At 44.5% G+C, this 22,415-nt stretch overlaps 1 protein-coding gene across 4 annotated transcripts in view; it reads left to right on the top strand.

Moving 5' to 3' along the window:
- Positions 1 to 290: 290 nt before the first annotated feature.
- Positions 291 to 22,415, top strand: part of LOC137562842 (gamma-glutamyl hydrolase-like) — a 45,710-nt gene continuing 23,585 nt past the window's right edge. Inside the window, exons 1-6 of one of the 4 annotated variants that reach the window (XM_068274595.1) lie at positions 291 to 375; positions 2,791 to 2,878; positions 11,760 to 11,867; positions 13,814 to 13,928; positions 14,619 to 14,669; positions 18,888 to 18,972. In XM_068274595.1, the coding sequence (XP_068130696.1) occupies positions 11,768 to 11,867; positions 13,814 to 13,928; positions 14,619 to 14,669; positions 18,888 to 18,972 (351 nt within the window). In that variant the 5' untranslated portion in view covers positions 291 to 375; positions 2,791 to 2,878; positions 11,760 to 11,767. Of the gene's footprint in view, positions 376 to 2,790; positions 2,879 to 11,749; positions 11,868 to 13,813; positions 13,929 to 14,618; positions 14,670 to 18,887; positions 18,973 to 22,415 lie in introns of all 4 variants that reach the window. The other 3 variants (XM_068274592.1, XM_068274596.1, XM_068274594.1) reach the window with 3 other exon arrangements.

Here is a 22,415-nt window from a genome sequence, read left to right as displayed (position 1 = left end):
AGGAGTTAAGGAACACAAAAGATATTCAAACATTACCTCCTGCTGAAACGGTCTATACCTGCACCTTGCAGAGAACAAAGCAAAGTGTACAATGCATTCCCATATATACAGTATCTAGAGAGAGAAAACCGTTCTCTGAGTTCTGCTGCAGGCGTTCTTGCTAATATCTATGGGTATTGTTAGGAAGTTGTTTGGCCTGGTGTCACATGTCTGCTGCTTAGGCATGTCACTGATTGTGTTGTATAATGTGACTGTGTCTTCCTCATTCCTCAAGAGGTTACTCCTCCCCATCACAGATCACAAGTAAGCAGCTTTCTCACCTTGCTTTCATCCTCATCTGATGGCAAGAGAGCAGACAGCCGTGTCATAAGCAAGGTAAGGTCCACCTGTGTTATCACCGGCACTCTGCAGGCTTCATTCTTCTCCATGATAATCCCAGCAATAGATTTTGCTATAATTAGAACACTTGTACCTCCTTTCATTGCAAGAGCTACTCATAACTTACATGCAAACCTGTTCCAAGTGTCTTCAGCCCCTTGTGTATATAATGAGTGTGTCTGGCAGAAGTACTTCAAGGAACTCAATGGTCCAGGAAGAGAAAACCCCAGTAGTCTATATAATGTAGTATTAATATAAATTGGAGAGATGGTAAGTAAATTACTACTTACACACCCAGGCTGCAAAAGGCAACCACGGTAATGAGCAAGTGGAGAATCTCAACTTCACATGGATCTGTCTTCAGAATTATTGTTGGTCATTCTCCAAAAAGGTTGACCACTGGACAAAGTGACAGTGGAAAACCCCAGTCTAGGGAAAGTATACTATAACAGATGGGAGGAGGTGTCCCTAGAAAAAATTCTGTATGTGCAAAATTTGGCAAGATTGTAAAAAATGTTTACATCAACTGAGGGCATACTGTAAGGTATAAAAGACAATTTTTATTGGAAACTCAACAGGATTGTGTATATGCTTGCTCCCTCATTATACCTTGCCTGATTGATAGTACACCAGTTTACATACAGTGGCTTGCAAAAGTATTCTGCCCCCTTGACGGTTTCCACATTTTGTCATATTACTGCCACAAACATGAATCAATTTTATTGGAATTCCACATTAAAGACCAATACAAAGTGGTGTGCACATGAGAAGTGGAACGAAAATCATACATGATTCCAAACATTTTTTTACAAATAAATAACTGCAAAGTAGGGTGTGCGTAATTATTCAGCTCCCTTTGGTCTGAGTGCAGTCAGTTGCCCATAGACATTGCCTGATGAGTGCTAATGACTAAATAGAGTGCACCTGTGTGTAATCTAATGTCAGTACAAATACAGCTGGTCTGTGACGGCCTCAGAGGTTGTCTAATAGAATATTGGGAGCAAGAACACCATGAAGTCCAAAGAACACACCAGACAGGTCATGGATAAAGTTATTGAGAAATTTAAAGCAGGCTTAGGCTACAAAAAGATTTCCAAAGCCTTGAACATCCCACAGAGCACTGTTCAAGTGATCATTCAGAAAATGAAGGACTATGGCACAACTGTATACCTACCAAAACAAGGCCGTCCACCTAAACTCACAGGCCCAACAAGGACAGTGCTGATCAAAAATGCAGTCAAGAGGCCCATGGTGACTCTGGACGAGCTGCAGAGATCTACAGCTCAGGTGGGGGAATCTGTCCATGGGACAACTATTAGTCGTGCACTGCACAAAGTTGCCCTTTATGGAAGAGTGGCAAGAAGAAAGCCATTGTTAACAGAAAAGCATAAGAAGTCCTATTTGCAGTTTGCCACAAGCCATGTGGGGGACACAGCAACCATGTGGAAGAAGGTGCTCTGGTCAGATGAGACCAAAATGGAACTTTTTGGTCAAAATGCATAACGCTATGTGTGCAGAAAAACTAACACTGCACATCACTCTGAACACACCATCCCCACTGTCAAATATGGTGGTGGCAGCATCATGCTCTGGGGGTGCTTCTCTTCAGCAGAGACAGGGAAGCTGGTCCAAGTTGATGGGAAGATGGGTGGAGCCAAATACAGGGAAATCTTGGAAGAAAACCTCTTGGAGTCTGCAAAAGACTTGAGACTGGGGCTGAGGTTCACCTTCCAGCAGGACAACGACCCTAAACATAAAGCCAGGGCAACAATGGAATGGTTTAAAACAAAATATATCCATGTGTTAGAATGGCCCAGTCAAAGTCCAGATCTAAATCTAATCGAGAATCTGTGGCAAGATCTGAAAACTTCTGTTCACAAATGCTGTCCATCTAATCTGACTGAGCTGGAGCTGTTTTGCAAAGAAGAATGGGCAAGGATTTCAGTCTCTAGATGTGCAAAGCTGGTAGAGACATACCCTAAAAGACTGGCAGCTGTAATTGCAGCAAAAGGTGGTTCTACAAAGTATTGACTATAATTACGCACACCCCACTTTGCAGTTATTTATTTGTAAAAAATGTTTGGAATCAGGTATGATTTTTGTTCCACTTCTCACATGTACACCACTTTGTATTGGTCTTTCACGCGGAATTCCAATAAAATTGATTCATGTTTGTGGCAGTAATGTGACAAAACGTGGAAAACTTCAATTGTTAGGAAATTATTTAGACTCGCGCTGGATTAGGTGACGATTAATGCTTAGAGCTCTCAGGATACACCTCAGCCTGTTCCACATATTCTCCCTGGAGGTGTGACAAGTGTCATCTCAGTAGCAATGTCTGTACAGTATTTGCTTGACAGGACTAATATTTGGGGGACCTGTGTACTCACTCCCTGACAATTACTTTTGTAGGTCTGGAAATTGTGAAATAAGTCATCAAAGGTGATGTGTTGGTTTTCAAAGATGAGGTTTGTTGTCACTAGTCAGTTCTGACATGCTGGTAAGTTGTTTCATGTGATTGGGTATGTGAGGTTGCTGGCAAACCATTGCGTTTCCTCTTCTTCATTCCTTGACAACTGCAAAGCCAGACATCCAGCTGAAGACTTTTGCACATGAGGGGGCATCATCCCCACACAAAAATTCTGTATGTGCAAATCTGGCAAGATTGTATGCCTATGAAAATTTCCAGCATTGTGCCCTCTTCCCATAGGAACCATGAAGTCCACCCTTGTTCCTGATAATCACCTTCCATGATTTGTCAACCTGTGTACTGTGGCAGATGCCTAGATAGTGCTGTAACTGTCACAATGCTCATAATTTTGGCACCACTTTATGGGTAAATATCCTTCAAAATTCATCTTTCATTAAAAAGAAACCTACTTTCAGAATAACAAACTTATTGTTGTGGAAGAATTTTGTCCCACTCTTCTTTACAGCAATGCTTGAATTCATTGAGGTCTGCAGACATTCATTCATGCATAATCCTGTATGAACTGGAAACAATTTCATCTCATTGACCATTGCTAATATCCTCTTTAGGCTAAATTCACAGTGGGGCGTTGCAGTGCGGCGTAATGACCACATTGTAACACGGAATGTTGACCCCAAATCAGTGGCGGACACAGGCAGCAGTGGGCCCCTGTGCAAAATATCAATTGTGGGCCCCCCTGACCTGCGGCGCCTATAACCTACGACGCGCGAAGCACGCCGCAGCAAAAAATGGGTGTGGACAGAACCTGCGGCGCGTAGCGCCGCGGCAAAAAATGGGCGTGGCAATGACTGGATAAGGGCGGAGCTAACTGTAATTTAAAGTGATCCCGGGGTGAGAGTGATATGGAGGCTGCCATATTTATTTCCTTTTAAACAATACTAGTTGCCTGGCGGCCCTGCTGATCTATTTGGCTGCAGTAATAAACTGAATTACACCAGCAACAAGCATGCAGCTTAATCTTCTCAGTTCTGACAATATTGTCAGAAACCCCTGACCTGCTGCATGCTTGTTCAGGGTCTATGGTTGAAAGAATAAGAGGCAGAGGACCAGAACGGCAACCAGGCAACTGGTATTGCTTAAAAGGAGAGAAATATGGCAGCCTCAATATTATTCTCACCTCAGGTTCCCTTGAAAAGTGCAACGCAAAGACAGTGGGCCCAGGTTTTGGTGACCCTTTCCCCAGAAAATACACATAATGTGAGCAGATTTGCCCAGAAAATACGTGCAATGATGTCAGCAGATATGCCCAGAAAATACGCGCAATCATGTCGGCAGATATGCCCAGAAAATACGCGCAATCATGTCGGCAGATATGCCCAGAAAATACGCGCAATCATGTCGGCAGATTGCGCGTATTTTCTGGGCATATCTGGCGACATGATTGCGCGTATTTTCTGGGCATATCTGCCGACATGATTGCGCGTATTTTCTGGGCATATCTGCCGACATGATTGCGCGTATTTTCTGGGCATATCTGCCGACATGATTGCGCGTATTTTCTGGGCATATCATGTCGGCAGATATGCCCAGAAAATACGCGCAATCATGTCGGCAGATATGCCCAGAAAATACGCACAATCATGTCGGCAGATATGCCCAGAAAATACGCGCAATCATGTCGGCAGATATGCCCAGAAAATACGCGCAATCATGTCGGCAGATATGCCCAGAAAATACGTGCAATCATGTCGGCAGATATGCCCAGAAAACACATGCAATCATGTAGCAAATTTGCCCAGAACATACATGCAATCATGTGGCAGACCTGCCCAGAACATACACGCAATCATGTGGCAGACCTGCCCAGAACATACACCTGCTAAAATAAATAATAAAAAAAACCATTTACTCACCTGCAGCAGCAGACCTCCTGTCCCAGCCTCCATCCAGCGTGCAGCTCCCATGGGTGGTTGGGTGGATAGGTAGCCTGGTGGGTAGGTAGGTAGGCAGCCCTTAGCCGGGTGGGTAAGTAGCCTGGTGGGTGGCTGGGTAGCCGGGTGGGTGGGTAGCCTGGTGGGTAGGTAGCCTGGTGGGTGGGTAGGTGGGTGGTTAGGTAGCTGGGTGGGTGGGTAGGTAGCCTGGTGGGTCTTTAGGTAGGTAGCCTGGTGGGTTGGTAGGTAGCCGGGTGGGTAGGTAGGTAGGTAGCCTGGTGGGTGGGTAGGTAGCCGGGTGGGTGTGTAGGTAGCCGGGTGGGTGGTTAGGTAGCCGGGTGGGTGGTTAGGTAGCCGGGTGAGTGGTTGGGTAGCCGGGTGGGTGGGTAGCCAGGTGGGTAGGTAGCCGGGTGGGTAGGTAGGTAGCCGGGTGGGTAGGTAGCCGGGTGGGTAGGTAGCTGGCAGGGTGGTTAGGTAGCTGGGTGGGTAGGTAGACGGGTGGGTGGTTAGGTAGCCGGGTGGGTAGGTAGCCGGGTGGGTGGTTAGGTAGCCGGGTGGGTGGGTAGATGTGTGGGTGGTTAGGTAGCCGGGTGGGTAGCCGGGTGGGTGGTTAGGTAGCTGGGTGGGTAGGTAGCCGGGTGGGTGGGTAGGTATCCGGGTGGGTGGGTGGGTAGGTAGCCGGCAGGGTGGTTAGGTAGCTGGGTGGGTAGGTAGACGGGTGGGTGGTTAGGTAGCCGGGTGGGTAGGTAGCCGGGTGAGTGCGTAGATGTGTGGGTGGTTAGGTAGCCGGGTGGGTGGGTAGCCGGGTGGGTAGGTAGTTGGGTGGGTGGTTAGGTAGCCGGGTAGGTAGCCGGGTGGGTAGGTAGCCGGGTGGGTGGTTAGGTAGCCGGGTGGGTGGGTAGGTAGCCGGCAGGGTGGTTAGGTAGCCGGGTAGGTGGCCGGGTGGGTGGGTGGGTAGGTAGCCGGCAGGGTGGTTAGGTAGCCGGGTAGGTAGCCGGGTGGGTAGGTAGCCGGGTGGGTGGTTAGGTAGCCGGGTGGGTGTGTGGGTATCCGGGGTGGGTAGGTAGCCGGGTGGGTGGGTAGGTAGCCGGCAGGGTGGTTAGGTAGCCGGGTGGGTGGGTGGGTAGGTAGCCGGCAGGGTGGTTAGGTAGCCGGGTGGGTGGTTAGGTAGCCGGGTAGGTAGCCGGGTGGGTGTGTGGGTATCCGGGTGGGTAGGTAGCCGGGTGGGTAGGTAGCCGGCAGGGTGGTTAGGTAGCCGGGTAGGTAGCTGGGTGGGTGTGTGGGTATCCGGGTGGGTAGGTAGCCGGGTGAGTGTGCGGGTATCCGGGTGGGTAGTTAGCCGGGTGGATGGGTGTGTAGCTATCCGGGTGGGGGGCCCGACTCCTATCCTCCCTCACTCACCTCGGGGCCCCCCTCCCGGTATGCGCGGCGGCGGCGGCGGGCGGGAGAGCAGAAAATCCAGGAAGTCTCCGCCGGGGCTGCAGCAGACACTAGAGGCTGCTGCCGCTTGGTCTCCCGTGTCTCCAACTTTGTACACTGCTCGCTACTAAACCAGGAAGTAGCGAGCAGTGTACAAAGTTGGAGACACGGGAGACCAAGCTGCAGCAGCCTCTAGTGTCTGCTGCAGCCCCGGCGGAGACTTCCTGGATTTTCTGCTCTCCCGCCGCATCTCATGAGGGGGAGGGGGGGGGCCGATGTGAGGGGGGAGGACAGGAGTCGGGGCCCCCCGGGTTAAAATAAAAGGTAAAATTAAAAAAAAAAACCTGCAATACTTAATGGGCCCCTGAAGCAGCGGAACTTCAGGGGCCCTCGTGCGGCGGCACGGCCTGCACGGCCGTATGTCCGCCACTGCCCCAAATGCAAAAGCAATGTGACATTCACAGTGCGGCCATTGCCGAAAGGTCTAATGGAGGTTGCATGCAGTGCGTGAAACGTAAATTGGGCACTAACCATGACAGTCAAGCAAACTTTTCATTTACCATATACTTCACTGTGTTCACAACGGTTGGGTAACGTTGTGTTCCTGCTTTACGCAACACCCCACTATAAGCCTAGCCTTAATCAATGTCAGTTTGTTAGTTAGAGGAGACTAACCGGAGAATGCGGTCACTGGGCCTGTAGGAGGCCCCAACTACTATCTTCCCTTCCTCTGATGCCGGGGACTATAATACAGATCAGGTGTTTTTATGGCCAACACTTATTATGGGTGTGATCATGATGGCCATGCTTGTTTTATGACCCTTGTAAGATGGACCCAAGGCCATAAAGGGTACTAAGGGAGGCAAGGGAAGGGGTGTGAACAGAACATTGGGGGTCCATTAAAGTTTTGCTAGGGGCCCCCATGAATTGTAGATAAGTCACTACATATGTGACAGTTGCTATGGGTCTAATTCCAGTTTGTAAGCATAACAAGCGATGAGTGAGCTGAGAAGGTTGTAAATAGTGTGGAATAATTTTATGAAGATAGGTAACCAGAAGAAAACTAGGAAGCGTCTAGTAATTTGTCTTTTCAGTTTCTCTTCTCAGAAGCTCTCTAACAATAAAGCCTGAAATGCAATCCTCTTCCCAGCATACATGGAGTTGCTCAACAGGGGCTCAGTTCAGCTTCCTGTGTGACCTGTGAGGCATAAACTGCACAGTTCTGGTTCAGTCCCTGCAAGTTGCAGGTTGCGTTGAAGCAGTATTTGCATATTCTTTGGATTATTTTCTAATCCCAGCTATTGATCTGCAGTTTTTCTCCACTAATTTTTTTTTCTATTAGGTTTAGCCTACCAAGCTCTCCACAGTAATTCTCTTCTTTACATCTCCTTACTTGTCTCCAGATACCACCCCAACTCTGAATGTAACCACCATCTAGCCTCCACTAGGAACACCTTCTCATATTTGTGCATGCAGGACTTCTCACAAATGTGACGTTAAAGTCGCACGTTAGAAAATGTTTTAACGTGGACTAACGCACAGCAATACTAAGTCTGTGCGACATTCACAGTGCACACGTTGCGTTTGTGTGTAACGTGTAACGTGTAGCGTTAGTAGAAAGTGCTGCATGCTGTACGTTATACACGTTATTAGCTGCAGTGGACTGTTTGCACATGCTCAGTAATGACCTGGAAGCATACTTTTCATTGCCTGTATGCCCTACTGTATGCGACCATAACAGGGAATAGAGTTGCGTTGTGACATTTTTGGGACATTGTGTTGTTAATTTGCGTTCCAACTTTAACGTTGCATCAAAACACAATTTCCCACTGTGAAAGTAGCCTAAAAGTATTAGAGGCACATCAGAAATGCAGCAAACATGATGCTCCATATGAAATGCAGCAAACGCTACCTCACAAACTAAATGCATAAAATGTTACCCCACACATAAAATGCAGAAAAATATACCCCACACACGAAATTCAGAAACCACTACCCCACCCATGAAATGCAGAAAACTGTACCCCACCCATAAAATACAGAAAATTATAACCCCACGCATAAAATGCAAGAACGTTACCCCACACATGAAATGCAGAAAACGCTACCCCATACACGACATGCAGAAAGTGTTAGCCCACATATGAAATCTCTGTCCTCCATCCTCATTGTTGGTCAGGTGCAGTCAGCAATGGTCCCCTCACTCAACCTGTTACAACTGCAGCCAGGGGTCTTCAGAGCAAAGATCCCAAATGTCTTGCCCTAATGATGCATCGGCGCTATATAAAACAATAATAATAATTCTCCGGTTTTTATTGCACCATTTCCAATTTGTGCTCAGTTTTCACCCAAGTGAGTATTATTAACATCTCATTGGCTTTCTCTAGTTATAACTAGCAGTGTCTGTGGAATGTCCCACATTCTTCCCATATTACACAACTCCTTGGCCACCTAGTGGTAAAGACAAGTTAGCAATGCAATCACTAGTTCCAAATAACTATGTAACTATGTAACTAGTGATTGCATTGCTAACTTGTCTTTATGGCATGCTAGCTATAGCCTCCTCTGCACTAGGACTCGGCCTACACCAGAATGGGACTGTAGATGTAAATTCCTGAGAGCGTAGGATCCTATTTCCATTCTGGTATTTATATTTCCATTAACTGAAAACAATTTACCCTTTCTAATCCATTTTATGATCATCCACGTCCCCTTGGCATTTTTGTTCTGCTGAGCTGGGTGGCATGTGGGTGTTTGCAGAGTGCTGCTGCAATGCGTGCTAGTGGGGTCTCTTCCTACTTGCACTAGTGCGATCAGGCGACCCTTCAGTCAGCAAGGAGGCGTGGCAAGCACCAACTCTGTAGCTCCGCCCACACATTGCATGTGTTCCAGTGTAATTACGAGACACAACTTGATGCTGAAGGGGTTTAAATTTTTGAAATTTTGATTTATTAGTCTGGCCCCATGCAGAACTAGATCTGGCGGCAGTGGGGAGCCCAAATGCACCTACATCATTTTTATATTAGGAGGCACAATGGCGGAGTGTGGGGCCGGTAATGATGGGACTTAGTCCGGACTTGGGGGCAGCCACAATTTTCCTTGTTGGACATACCGACGGGGAAAGTGATGATGTCAGACATAGTCCGACACAGAATCAGAAAGGGTAGCAGGACTTCCTGCTGCCCCTTCTAGAGAAGATCTATGTATTGCAGATATTTCAAGTCTAATGCAAATTCATTGCAGTTTCTATCCAGATTGAATTTGGACCAGTCAGATGCAGTGGCTGCCATGCTGTTGAAGGTGAGAGTGGTACCAAGCTGGACAGACTTGCTATTGGGGGTGGTGGGTTGGATGGGACACCTTTTTTTAAGTATTTTTTTTTTTTAAGAATAAGGAGGTGTTAAGGTGATCACCACATGGCTCTGGTGGCCTGTGAACTCCATTACCAGCTCAGCACGGAGCTGATCTATTGTTACATAGCCTTACTCCACTCTGCCATTGCCTGAAGCTCGATGTCACCCCCTCTGCTGATGTCACTTGGTGCGGTCCACACCTACCGCACTCCCTAGTGACTCCACTGGGATAAACAAAACCAACTTTAGGCCCTCTGGTTTGTTTGTGGGCTCTTTAGCAATCTTGCAAATGAGTATATTTTATCACTACTTTGGGGGGAAAGGAAGAATTGGCTTAGCTATAAGAGGAATATACAGTATGGGTCCTGGGATCCAGCAGCCAAAAGGTTAAGAAGACCGCAAGCTATGAGGAGGAAAAGTCCCCATGTATGCATCCTTGCAGTATTTACTGTGTGCTTAGCACCAAGGTGACACAACAGGTTCAGTGAGTCTGCTTTGTATTTTTCTTTTTACCCCGCTTGGCTGCAGGAGGTAGAGATTTCTTAAAGGCAACTGAGTTCCTGGAATCACATTTAAAAAAAATAAATAAATAAACGTCCTCATTAGGGATGCTCACAATAGAGTGAGCCTTTGGGGGTGGTTCATTTAAAAAAAATGTTATTCTACGTGTTCCGTTGCTTTTAAAGTGGACATGAACTCTTGCAAAGGACATAAGCAAAACAGAAATAAACCCACCCCATATGTATTTGGAGAGTTTAGCCTTGTAAACACAGGATGTTAACCCTGTGTCAGCTTCCATGAGAGCAGGAAGTAGACACACTGCAGATTTATTGCAGGATTTCTATTAGTTTTAACAAATTTTCTGTAAAGTTATTATGCTGTTGCTTATTTTTTAAAGCAGAGAGGAAGTTCTGAATTCAGGTCTGCTTAAAGATACAGTTTCATTTACACTTTTTACACACACTATTCACTAAACTGCAGTAAGCACTGAGCAGCATAAAGTGTGTAAAGTCTTACACATGAGTAGAGTGTAATGCATTGCATGTAATGTATAGCCTTCTGCTCTACTTATCATGTGGAAAGACTTAACGCAAGCAATCCTGCTTATCGCAGTTTAGTGAATACACCCACTTTATCTTCGGATTATTCCTCTGCATAATCACCTATTATTTTTAAGCATTTTCAAGATTTTTGTCGGTGACATAGCTATAGGCCTCTGCCCCCTCCACATAACTCTGCTCCTCATTTCCTTATGATATAGCACAGCATCCCCCCTCCCCCCCCCCCTCCAACCACCACCACGTGCTTATCAGTGGCAAAAGCTCTTTTTCTACCTAAACAGGTGGAAGCAGTAGCCATGTTTCATCCAGAGCTTTTGCCTACCAATACACTAACCAGTCTTGTTACTAGACCCCCCCCCCCCCCCATCCCCCCCATCCCCCCCAGTCTCCTTGCAGGAAATGGAGACGGTGGTCACATGACAGCTGCTCCGTTTGGCAAAGGAACAGTGTAGACTCATTGTTACTTATTGAAACATGCCTACATGTTGTACAAACATTTCTAAGACGGGATTCATAATAAAATAAATAAATTTTGCTATTTCAATGAAGACAAAAAAATGTAAAAAATAAATAAAATAAAAACGTTTTGACAGTTCTTGGTGGAAAACAAACAGCCAGGTTAGATTGTCCCACATGATTGTTTTTATTTACTGCCATGACAGTATGTTGGCCCCAGGGACACCCCCACTGCTACACACACACACACACACACACACACACACACACACACGCACACTGCAATTTTTAACATTTACTGCACACACCTGAATTCAACTACTACAGGAGCAGGTAACCTTATCTGGAGGAGAGTAAATTTAAAACTTAACGTTTTAATCCATATCTGATAAGAATGGCAATAGTGCTGATAGTAATGTGAGTCGAACGTGCAGTGGGTTAAGGACTACTCTGAGTGTGTAACCTCATGTAAACGTAACCCCCCCCCCCCCCCCCCCCACACACACACACACACACACACACACACACACACACACACACTACCATTCTGTCGGCAGTGCCTGGCTGAAATTATCAGTTGTTCTATTCCTGCTTATCTGTTTTGTATCACAAATGATTATGGGTAAGTACAAACATCCTATTTTCCCAAAGCCAGTTTGTGCATGAGATTTTTACTTTACTATGTACACTGATCTCTATTATGACGTTTCATGCTCTGAGGTATCCACAGATGTGAGCATGTCCCCCATAGCCAAGATGACTACCATCAAGTTCTTCCTAGCGATCTTCACACTGCTGTATCTCCAAGTCCAAGGAATTAATGACAGGCCAATCATAGGTAATGCAGTAGTCTAAAAGTGTAAAATATTGCAAAATGAAATTGGACGACCAATCATTATGAGCCTGTTCATAGACAAACCGTGAACAGATTAAACAGATTTTATTACACAGCCTCTTTTAAAGGGCCACTATAGCGAAAAATTTTAAAATTTAAAATATGTGCAAACATAGACAAATAGGAAGTACGTTTCTTCCAGAGAAAATAAGCCATAAATTACTTTTCTCCAATGTTGCTGTAACTTACAGTAGGTAGTAGAAATCTGACAGAAGCGACAGGTTTTGGACTAGTCCATCTCTTCATAGGGGATTCTCAGCAAGGCTTTTATTCTTTATGAAGATATTCCCTAAAAAGGATTTAAACAATGATGCTGGCCAGCTTCTCTGCTCGCTACACAGTTTTTTGGCAGTTGGACAGAGCAACAGCCATTCACTAAGTGCTTTTGAAAATAAATAAATCCCTGAGAATCCCCCACGAGATGGACTAGTCCAAAACCTGTCGCTTCTGTCAAATTTCTACTATCTACTGTAAGTGACAGCAATATAGGAGAAAAGTAATTTATAGCTCATTTTACTCTGGGAAAAATGTACTTCTTATTTGTATATGTTTGCTCATATTTTAAATTTTAACATTTTTCGCCATAGTGCCCCTTTAAAGAATAAAACTCGCTTCAGCTCTTATATTCAGCAGGGGCATGTGTGCCCCTGCTAAAACGCCGCTATCCAGCGGCTGAACGGGGGTCCCTTACCTCTCAAATCCCCTCCGTTCTTTGCGGGGATCTCTTCCTGGTGAGGCAGGGCTAATGGCCGCAGCCCTGCCTTACACGCGTCTGTCAGCGCGTATCTCCGCCTCTCGCCTGCCCCTCTCAGTCTTCCTTTGCTGAGAGGGGCGGGGGAGAGGCGGCGATGCGCCGCTGATAGACGCGCTGAGAGGCAGGGCTGCGTCCATTAGCCCGGCCTCCAGCAGCAGCAAAATCTACGACCAAGTTGGTTGTAGTTTTTGCAAGGGGGGATTTGGGGGGTAAGGGACCCCCATTCAGCCGCGGGATAGCGGCGGTTTAGCAGGGGCACACATGCCCCTGCTGAATATAAGCTCTGAAGCGAGTTTTGTTCTCGCTTCAGAGTCTCTTTAATATCTACCTTCTTTCATGTAGTTTTATTACCTTTTCCTATACAGGTGAAACTCAAAAAAAATTGAATATTGTGCAAAAGACCATTTATTTTAGTAATTTAACTTAAAAGGTGAAAGTACCGTAATATATGAAACAGACTCATTGCATGCAAAGCGAGATATTTCAAGCCTTTATTTGTTATAATGATGATTATGACTTACAGCTTATGATAACCCCAAAATCAAAATCTCAGACCATTAGAATGTTGTGAAAATGTTCAATATTCTAGGCTCAAAGTGTCAGACTCTAACCAGCTAATTCATCCAAAACACCTGCAAAGGGTTCCTATTTCATATATTAGTTTCACATTTTAAGAATTGCTGAAATAAATAGACTTTTGCACAATATTCTAATGTTTCAAGTTTCATTTGTAGATTCATAAGGCCAAGAAAAACAAGATGGCAAACTAGAAAACATAACAGATTTTTCAGTAATACTTGTAATAATACATGTAATGGTGTAATTTGCCTTGTGTTTGAACTCCAAAATTTAGTATAAATAGAAGATAACCGGATTAAATACAATGCAGTGTTGAATGCACCTTTTGATGTATTGACGGAACAAATTTGAACAATATTCATATCACTCATGTGAAAAAGTTATTTTATAAATACCGGTAAGCAAAATTAGTAAAAAAATAAAATAAAAAATGAACACATATTTTTCACACCATTGTATTATATAGAGAGGTTTAATATTATTGCATAGCATTAGGCCTGATCTCATGTGATCTCATGTGATCCCTATCTGCAGTTAACTCTTTGTCTTCTGTCAGGAATCGTAACACAGGAGGTGTCTGATAAAGACTTCTTTCAGTATGGAAGAACCTTTATTGCGGATTCATATGTGAAATTTCTGGAGTCAGCTGGTTGCAGGGTTGTTCCTATTCGGTGAGTTTTTAGAAATAAAGTATATAGCCTTACCCAAAATTTAAAGTGGAACTAAACTTGGAACTTCCACTCTGTTCTAAAAGATTAGCCATAGCATGATAACCATGATTAAAGAAAATGTCTTCATTACAATTTATGGCAATCCTAAAAAAAACAACAACAAAAAACAGAGGTTTTACTTGATTGCAATTTTGCAGGGAGCACTGAAAGTGTTAAGCCTCAGTGTTTACTGTATGGAGAGCTGTCTTGGCAGAGCTCTCCTGCAGTCTATTCACAGTTGCTGTTAAGACCTAATTAGACACTTTGAGTTGATTCATGAACAGTGGTATTATTACTGTACACGCACAGCGCATGGCAATATTACTGTTACTCCCGCACGTAAGTACCACGAGATATGCTAGTAGCGTAACCCATGGTACTCTAGTAGTGCAACCGCTACTACGGTGAGACATGTGTTACCAAAGCTACTGGAGTACTGCGGTTCACGCTACTAGCGTATCTCGTGGTAATTACAAGCGGAAGTGATGGTAATATTGTGACTGTGCGTGAATGGCAATATTACCGCTGTTTGATGAAGAAGTTTTAACCTTCTTCCACACTATATCCAATCAAAGCTAACATTATTTTTTTTTCTTGAGTTGACTGATAAGGGTGATTAAGTTCTAACAAAACTGTGTCAATCACTTTCAGGCTGAATTTAACTGAAGATGAATATCTCCACCTGTTCAACTCCATCAATGGGTGAGTTTTGGGCTGTGTTATGAATTGTGTTTTTCAGCTGTTGTGGTGCATTGTGGTACATTGATTCAAAACTCCTTGCTTCAGCATCTGTGGGTGACTTTTTTAACAGCAATAAGTTTTGAATCAGGATGATACCATTTATTGAAATTCACCAAGGTGCTTGGTAAGCTGCTAATCAAGTAACAAGTTAGCTGAAACAATTTGCCGGTGCCTTGCCTCAGCTGGATTGCTCATAAAAGCTTGTATCACATCAAAAGTAGAAAGAAGAGACGTCACACCACTGGCTGCACCTTGATTGCAGCCAGTGGTGTGCCGCCTCTTCTTTCTACGTTTGATGTGATAGCGCAATAGAAAGTATATGGCAGTGATCTCACTGCCGTGATTGTCGCTGATCGCGGGCGATTGGCAATTAGCGCCAATCACCAAGCGTGTCACCTGCAGCATTTTGCCGTGATTCTGGAGAGATCACGGTACAGTGCACGTGTGATTTTTACTGTGCAAAACAACAACAACAACAACAAATAACATTTGTAAAGCGCTTTTCTCCCGTGGGACTCAAAGCGCATAAGCATGGCTCCGACCATCGTGGTACAGGGGAAGAATTTTATAAATCTGGAAATGCCAGGCTAAACAGGTGGCTTTTCAGTCTGGATTTGAATAGCTCCAGGGATGGTGCTGTCTTTACTGGGTGTGGTAGGGAGTTCCAAAGAGTAGGGGCAGCATGACAGAAGGCTCTGTCTCCAGATTTTTTGAGGTGCACTCTGGGAGTGACCAAGTTTATAGAACTTGCTGATCTGAGGTTGTGAGAGGTGTGGTGCAGCTTCAGCAAGTCCTTCATGTATCCAGGGCCCAGATTGTGCAGGGATTTGAATGTCAGCAGTCCAATCTTGAAGAGTATTCTCCATTCTACTGGTAGCCAGTGCAGTGAGCGAAGGATCGGTGTAATGTGACAGTGGCGAGGCTGGTTTGTTAGCAATCTGGCAGCAGCATTCTGCACTAATTGCAGGCGACGCAAGTCTTTTTTGGGGAGGCCAGCATAAAGGGCATTGCAGTAGTCCAGCCGTGATGTGATGAAGGCGTGGACTAGGGTTTGAAGATCCTCTGGGGGAATCAGATGTTTAATCTTTGCAATGTTCTTCAGATGAAAGAAGGAAGATTTAACTACAGATGAAATTTGGTTTCTGAAACTCAATTCCCCATCGATTAGTACGCCAAGGCTGCGCACAAGGTTGGAGCTGTTTATGTCTGAATTCCCAATCCTGATTGGTGTTGCTTTAGGATAGAGCTGTTTTGATGGCGAGCACTGGCTTTGGACAAACAGGACCTCAGTTTTGTCAGCATTCAGTTTCAACCAGTTATCATTCATCCATGCCTGAAGCTCAGCTAAGCAAGAGTTTATTTTTGGGGTAGGGTCTGTTCCACCAGGTTTGAAGGACAGGTATAGCTGTGTGTCATCGGCGTAGCAGTGGTACGTCAGGCCATGTCGTTGGATAAGTGTACCGAGTGGCAACATGTAGATTGCAAACAGCAGAGGGGATAGGATTGATCCTTGTGGCACTCCGAATTGTAGAGGTGCAGGTTTGGACATTATAGGTCCTAGGGATACTCTCTGTGTTCTGTCAGTCAGGAATGATCTGAACCACTGGAGGACTGATCCACTGATGCCACAGTACTCCTGCAGTCTGTTAAGCAGGATTTCATGGTCAACTGTATCAAAAGCAGCTGAGAGATCCAACAGGATTAGGATGGAGCATTCCCCTCTGTCCCTTGCCATGAGCAGATCGTTGCAGACTTGGATGAGGGCTGTTTCACAGCTGTGGTGTTTCTTAAAGCCAGATTGTAGAGGGTCCAGGATGTTGTTTACTGACAGCCTGGTTTCAAGTTGCAGATAGACAGCCTTTTCAATAACTTTACCTAAGAAGGGGAGGTTGGAGACAGGTCTGTAGCTGCTCATAGCATCTGGATCCATGGAAGGTTTTTTGAGAAGGGGCTTGATGATTCCTTCTTTTAGAGAGGTAGGAAACCTCCCTGCTTGCAGAGAGCAATTTACTATTTTGTGAAATGCTGGACCAAGCAGGTCAGGGCATTTCAGCATATGTTTAGTTGGTCCAGGGTCCAGGTCGCAGGTTGTCTGGTGGAGACGACAGAGGGTGTCTGAGATCTCTTCCTCACTAATACTTTTGAAATCAGTCCAGGGTGTTAGGTTGTTTTTGCAGCTATTTCCATTAGTTGCATGAGTCTTGGGTGCTGTGGACTGAATGAGAGACCGAATAGAAGATACTTTGTCAGCAAAGTAGCAGGCAAATTTCTCACATAGCTCCTTTGAGGGAGTTATAGTGGGTTTTAGACAGGATGGATTACATAGTCTATCAACTGTGCGGAATAGTTGGGCTGGTCTGTTGGCGGCCTTTGCGATCTCCTGTGATAGGTAGGAGGATTTTTTCTTGGTGATCGCATTTTGGTAGCTTTCCCGGTGAGAGACAAGGGTGTGTTTATCTTTTGAATTCTGAGATTTTCGCCACTTCCTTTCTAGTCTGCGCACTTCTTTCTTTAGGTCCTTTAGTGAGCTGTCAAACCACCGTGCATGGTGAAGTGGTGTAGATCGTTTGATGCGAACTGGAGCGAGGGCGTCATAGGCAGATGACACTGCATGGTTGTAAATCAGGACCATGGAGTCTGGGTCTGCGCAATGATTGGTTAATGCGTCGAAGTTGAGGATATTCGAGTTGAGGATAAAACGGTAATGCTCATTGCTACTGTTTTGAGATTTATAGTGTGAATGGGCTCTAAATCTCCTTAGAGGTAACCCCAAGTCAGACTCGGGCCGGAAATCCACAGCTCAGAGCGGTAACCCCGAGCTGGACCCATGAGAGGTGTGTAATGTGCAGGGCTGCTGCAGATCTATCTAGCCGTATGATTTTTAAGGTCTCAAAGCTTGTTAAAAAATGGCCCCACTTTCAGACACTAAAATCCAGAAATAATCATAACACCAGGGAGGTTAAGATCTGGTATCATCCTGATTCAAAACTTCTTGCTTTTACCAACACAGTACAATACTCTGCTAGCTACCTTTTTTTAACAGGAATAAGTAAACAGAAATATTCTCAGTTATGACACAGGTAGCAATAATAAAACTCGTAGAGTGGGGGGGGATAAGAACCTTTGTAGAAGTATCCCACTGAGGAGATTACATCACTTCCTGCCTGGCTGCTTAGCCATCAGCCATGTAGTGATGTGGATGGGTTTAGGTTCTCTACAAAAAGTCAGGTAAATAAGTTTTCCCATCAGTAAATATTTAGGTCCAGACACTTAGGACAGACCTGCATCTGATTGGTTGTCTCAGAGGGTGGGAACTACAGTTCTAACTAAGAACATACTAGAATACGAAGCCTAAGGTAGTGTTTCAGTATAGCACAACCAGCAATTAGTTATATACACAGTAATTTTATTTATGTAATTTGTATACCTATAAGTCATAGAGACCCTCAGCCAACAGGATTGTATGGAGCCTGGAGATCCATAATACTGAACACACACTGCAAAGTACAATATTCTTTTCTTAAAACAGGAGGTGATTGCAGGATATGACTTGTCCAAACATCGACACCCATGGCCTGGAATGTCTTTGCCTAAAAGTTGCCCTGAAGTCCTGGCTTCCACAGGCAAGTGGTAATGAAAGGGATTGTCCCAATCACTGTCCTGAAGTATTGCATCATGGTGATTGCTTCCTGGACATGTGAAGATGATCTGCAATTCAATAGCCATTGTGAGGATGTGGTACTGTACTTTGCACTGTGTAGCTCTGGTAATAACAATATTTAATGCCATTCCATGTGATATCTGTTCCCCACAATAAGCAGAGCTTTCAGAGCCGAGTCTCACAAATAGTCAGTGGCATCCATGCGCTACATTGTCCATCTACCACCTGAAAAAAAAAGCAAATATGGAATTGAACATTAGTGCTAAGAGAAGTGGTAGCATTTAGAGTCTTCTACCTACAATGATGTATTAATATACAAATATTGGGTCATGTGTGACTGCGGTTTCTGGGGTGTTGCTCAGCTAGGGAAGGAACAGATCACATTGGGGCACGTGTTAGAAAGGCAATGACTCTTTTGCGTTTCTTGCAATGTTTTGTCAATAAATACTGTAAATGACTTGACTTCTACAGAAGGCAGTTGCATCAATATAATGCAATAATGTCTATTTCTCCTGCAGTATCCTTTTACCTGGAGGAGACGTCTCACTTCTTACCTCCAGCTTCACACAGACAGCCAAAATATTCTATAAACTATCTATTGAGGTAAGGAGGAGCCACCACACACCTATGTAGAGCATATATGGCATATCTACGATGTATAAATATAGCTTGTTAAAGCTAACCTCAGAGATAATACAGGGCTGTGGAGTCGGAGTCGGAGTCGTGGAGTCGGAGTCGTGGGGTCGGGCAATTTTGGGTGCTTGGAGTCGGAGTCGGAGTCGGGAAAAAATGCACCGACTCCGACTCCTAATGAATTTGTAACTGTAATTAAAATAGAAAATATGATAAAATGTTCTATTTCTCAGATAATAGTCATTAAAAATAATGTATATATACAGTAATAGCTATGCTTAGTCCACAAAAAGAAAACAAACCAATCAAAATTAGTTACTTGTGCTGCTTCAATAAAGCAGTCCGCGTATTTTTAAGGTCAGATATACATATCTGATTGTGACTGTATATATGATGTGTACACAGGAATCTCTTATATATACTAAATAACATCTATGCTGTAAGAATAAAGCCTGATGTGTAGCTGTGTCACTAATAGAGATGGTCAACGAGATGGAAATAATTCTGCATTGATGCTGATTTATGCAAATGTATGCACTCCCTTTGCTGATGAAATCAAATAATTTGATGTGTTATTAAAATTTGGTTTGGTGACTACAAATTAAAGGGTAACTGAGACGGATGAAAAGTAAAGTTTTATACATACCTGGGGCTTCCTCCAGCCCCCTTCAGGCTAATCAGTGCCTCGCTGTCCTCCACCACCCGGATCTTCTGCTATGAGTCCTGGTAATTCAGCCAGTCAGCGCTGTCCGGCCGCATGCCGCTCCCACAGCCAGGAGCATTCTGCACCTGCGCAATAGTGCTGCACAGGTGTAGTATGCTCCTGGCGGCGGAGTGTGTGCATGCACACTACGCCTGACTGGCTCAAGTACCTGGACTCATAGCAGAAGATCCAGGTGGTGGAGGAGGACAACGAGGGACTGATTATCCTGAAGGCAGCTGGAGGAAGCCCCAGGTATGTATAAAACTTTAATTTCATCTGTCTCAGGTTTACTTTGTTACACAGTAGTACTATACTCTACATATGCACTCCCCACAGAGCTACAGGGAATCCACTGAGAATGCTGTGCACATTGAACACAGAGGTGTTGTCTGTTTACAATCTCCTCATTCCCCTGCAGAGTACCTGCACATCATTCTTACATGTACCCACACTTACATTGCCTAGGGCCTGATAGATGTTCTTTGTTCCGGTTTGTACCTTTTACAAGTACTCTTACCAAGGACTAGTTTTACTCTAAAGGGAATAAATATAGTAGTCTACATATCCTTCTCACTTCAGTTGTCTTGTAAAATTCCTAAGCGTTGGCAGTTAAGAGACGAATTTCATGTTACATACTTTTAATCAACAAAATTGTAATATGCAAATTAGAGGAGTCGGAGTCGTGGAGTCGGAGTCGGAGTCAGTGGAATCCTAAACTGAGGAGCCGGAGTCGGTGGATTTTTGGACCGACTCCACAGCCCTGAGATAATATATGCAGGCCTTTGTAATTTGTGTTTCATTTTGAAGCTATTTGAGTGGATCTTACCCACTTCCTGTCCCTTTGATGTGAAAATAAGTCTCTGCACTCTCCTCTGTACAAAATCTTAGATAACACTGTTTATTTATCTGTGACCTGATAACATCACCACAGAGTTGTAAATTACAGCAAACCCCTCTCCTGCTCCCAGAGAATTCAATTGCAGAGTTAATTAGTAAACAACAAGTGTAAAATACACATTCCAGGAGCAGACAGTAGCAAATGTGTGGGTTTACTGTACAATGGAACTGTTTACATTAAAGCTACACTGTATGAAAGTGGATAAATTGTGTATTTGTTCACGTTTTTCCCTTATTTTCCTTTTAAAATGCATAGAAAACTAGGTAATTACTAAACAGTGTGTCAATGGCATCTCATTTAGCAGTGTTAATGTGATTACATTTTCTTTTGGTTAGCCTTCATTTCCATTTTGTTTTAAACACAGTCTGTCTTCTTATCCTGTGTTTGAAGTGCTTTTCTGTATTGATTATAATATGTAGCCAAGCAAAAATGAAAAGAAAACACCAATGCAGCACAATTAAAATACAAATAAAATATCTATTCTTGAGCCATTTGAACTTAAATGAAATGATTTTTACGTGCACTCTCTATTTATAAAACATTTGGTTATGACATACTAGCATTAATAGTATGACATGTGAAGAGCTATGTAATAGGACTTGGTTGCAAAAATGTATAACTCACCTGCTGGGCGACATCCCTATGCTTTAGACAAGCTCACGTGCGCCTTGTATGCATTTGTATGTACTGTGTATATATATATATATATACTTATACTTATATACATACATATACTGTATATGCATAAACGTAAATTACCGTATGTTTTTATTTAGCATTGCTGTTACACTAAGGCTCTAAGCACCTACTAGGCAATAAAAAAACTAATTAGAAGGACAAAAAAACTCCTTTTTCAATAAAGGATGTAACCTAAAACCCGACATAAGTGGGTTCCGATGAAGCCCACGATAACTGAGTTGGGTCTATCCATTTGGTACTGAGAAATAATAATAATAATAAAAATTAAGTTAAGATTCTGAAGCATCTCCTTCTGATGTTTGTCTATATTTGCACCGCCGTGCCACCCATGAGGCGGGGTGAGGCAGCTTCCTCAGGCGGTGGAAGTGTGGGGGTGGCGCCCGCTTGGCTGTGGGTGGGGGTGCCGAGCTGGGGGGGGGGGTAGCAGCCAGGAAGGGGGAGTATCAGCACAGCAGTGGGGAGGGTGGTCAGACCCCCCTCCCTCACCTGGGGCTCCCCCTCTAGCTATTTACCGTCAGCCGTGAGCAGGGAAGCAATGACTCACCTCCTTCCAGTCCAGGCATTGCGTTCCACTGCTCGCGTCACTTCCTGCAATGCCGCCCACTGTTCTTCTGCAGTACAGTCAGTGGCATTGCAGGAAGTGACACGAGCGGTGGAACGGATCGCCTGGACTGGAAGGAGATGAGTCATTGCTCCCCTGCTCACTGCTGACGGTAAATAGCTAGAGGGGGAGCCCAGGTGAGGGGGGGGGGGGTCTGGCCTTCCTCCCCACCGCTCTGCCTGCTTCTCCCCCTTCCTGGCTGCTACCTCCTCTAGGCTACCTATACTGCAGGGCAATTTTATTACCTATGGGGGGGCAGCATCCTCACAAGGTTGCCTCAGGTGGCAAAAAGTCTAGAACCCGCCCTGTATATTTGCCTTTACATTATGTTGGCACATAGTGATGTTACACTGGTAAAAATAGAATGTATAGCTGTTAAAGGCTTGTGTACACAGACATTTGTTTTTTGGTCAGATGTTAGATGCAAAATGTATATGCAGATTTCAGCTAAAACTTGACTGGCTGCTTGGAGCAACTGCTTCAAGGGATACTGTAGGGGGGTCGGGGAAAAA

This window comes from Hyperolius riggenbachi, chromosome 3 (genome assembly GCF_040937935.1).
Source record: "Hyperolius riggenbachi isolate aHypRig1 chromosome 3, aHypRig1.pri, whole genome shotgun sequence".
Taxonomy (NCBI): Eukaryota; Metazoa; Chordata; class Amphibia; order Anura; family Hyperoliidae; genus Hyperolius; species Hyperolius riggenbachi.
The sequence above is the reverse complement of the archived record's forward strand: the minus strand, read 5'-3'. Positions and strand labels throughout refer to the sequence as shown.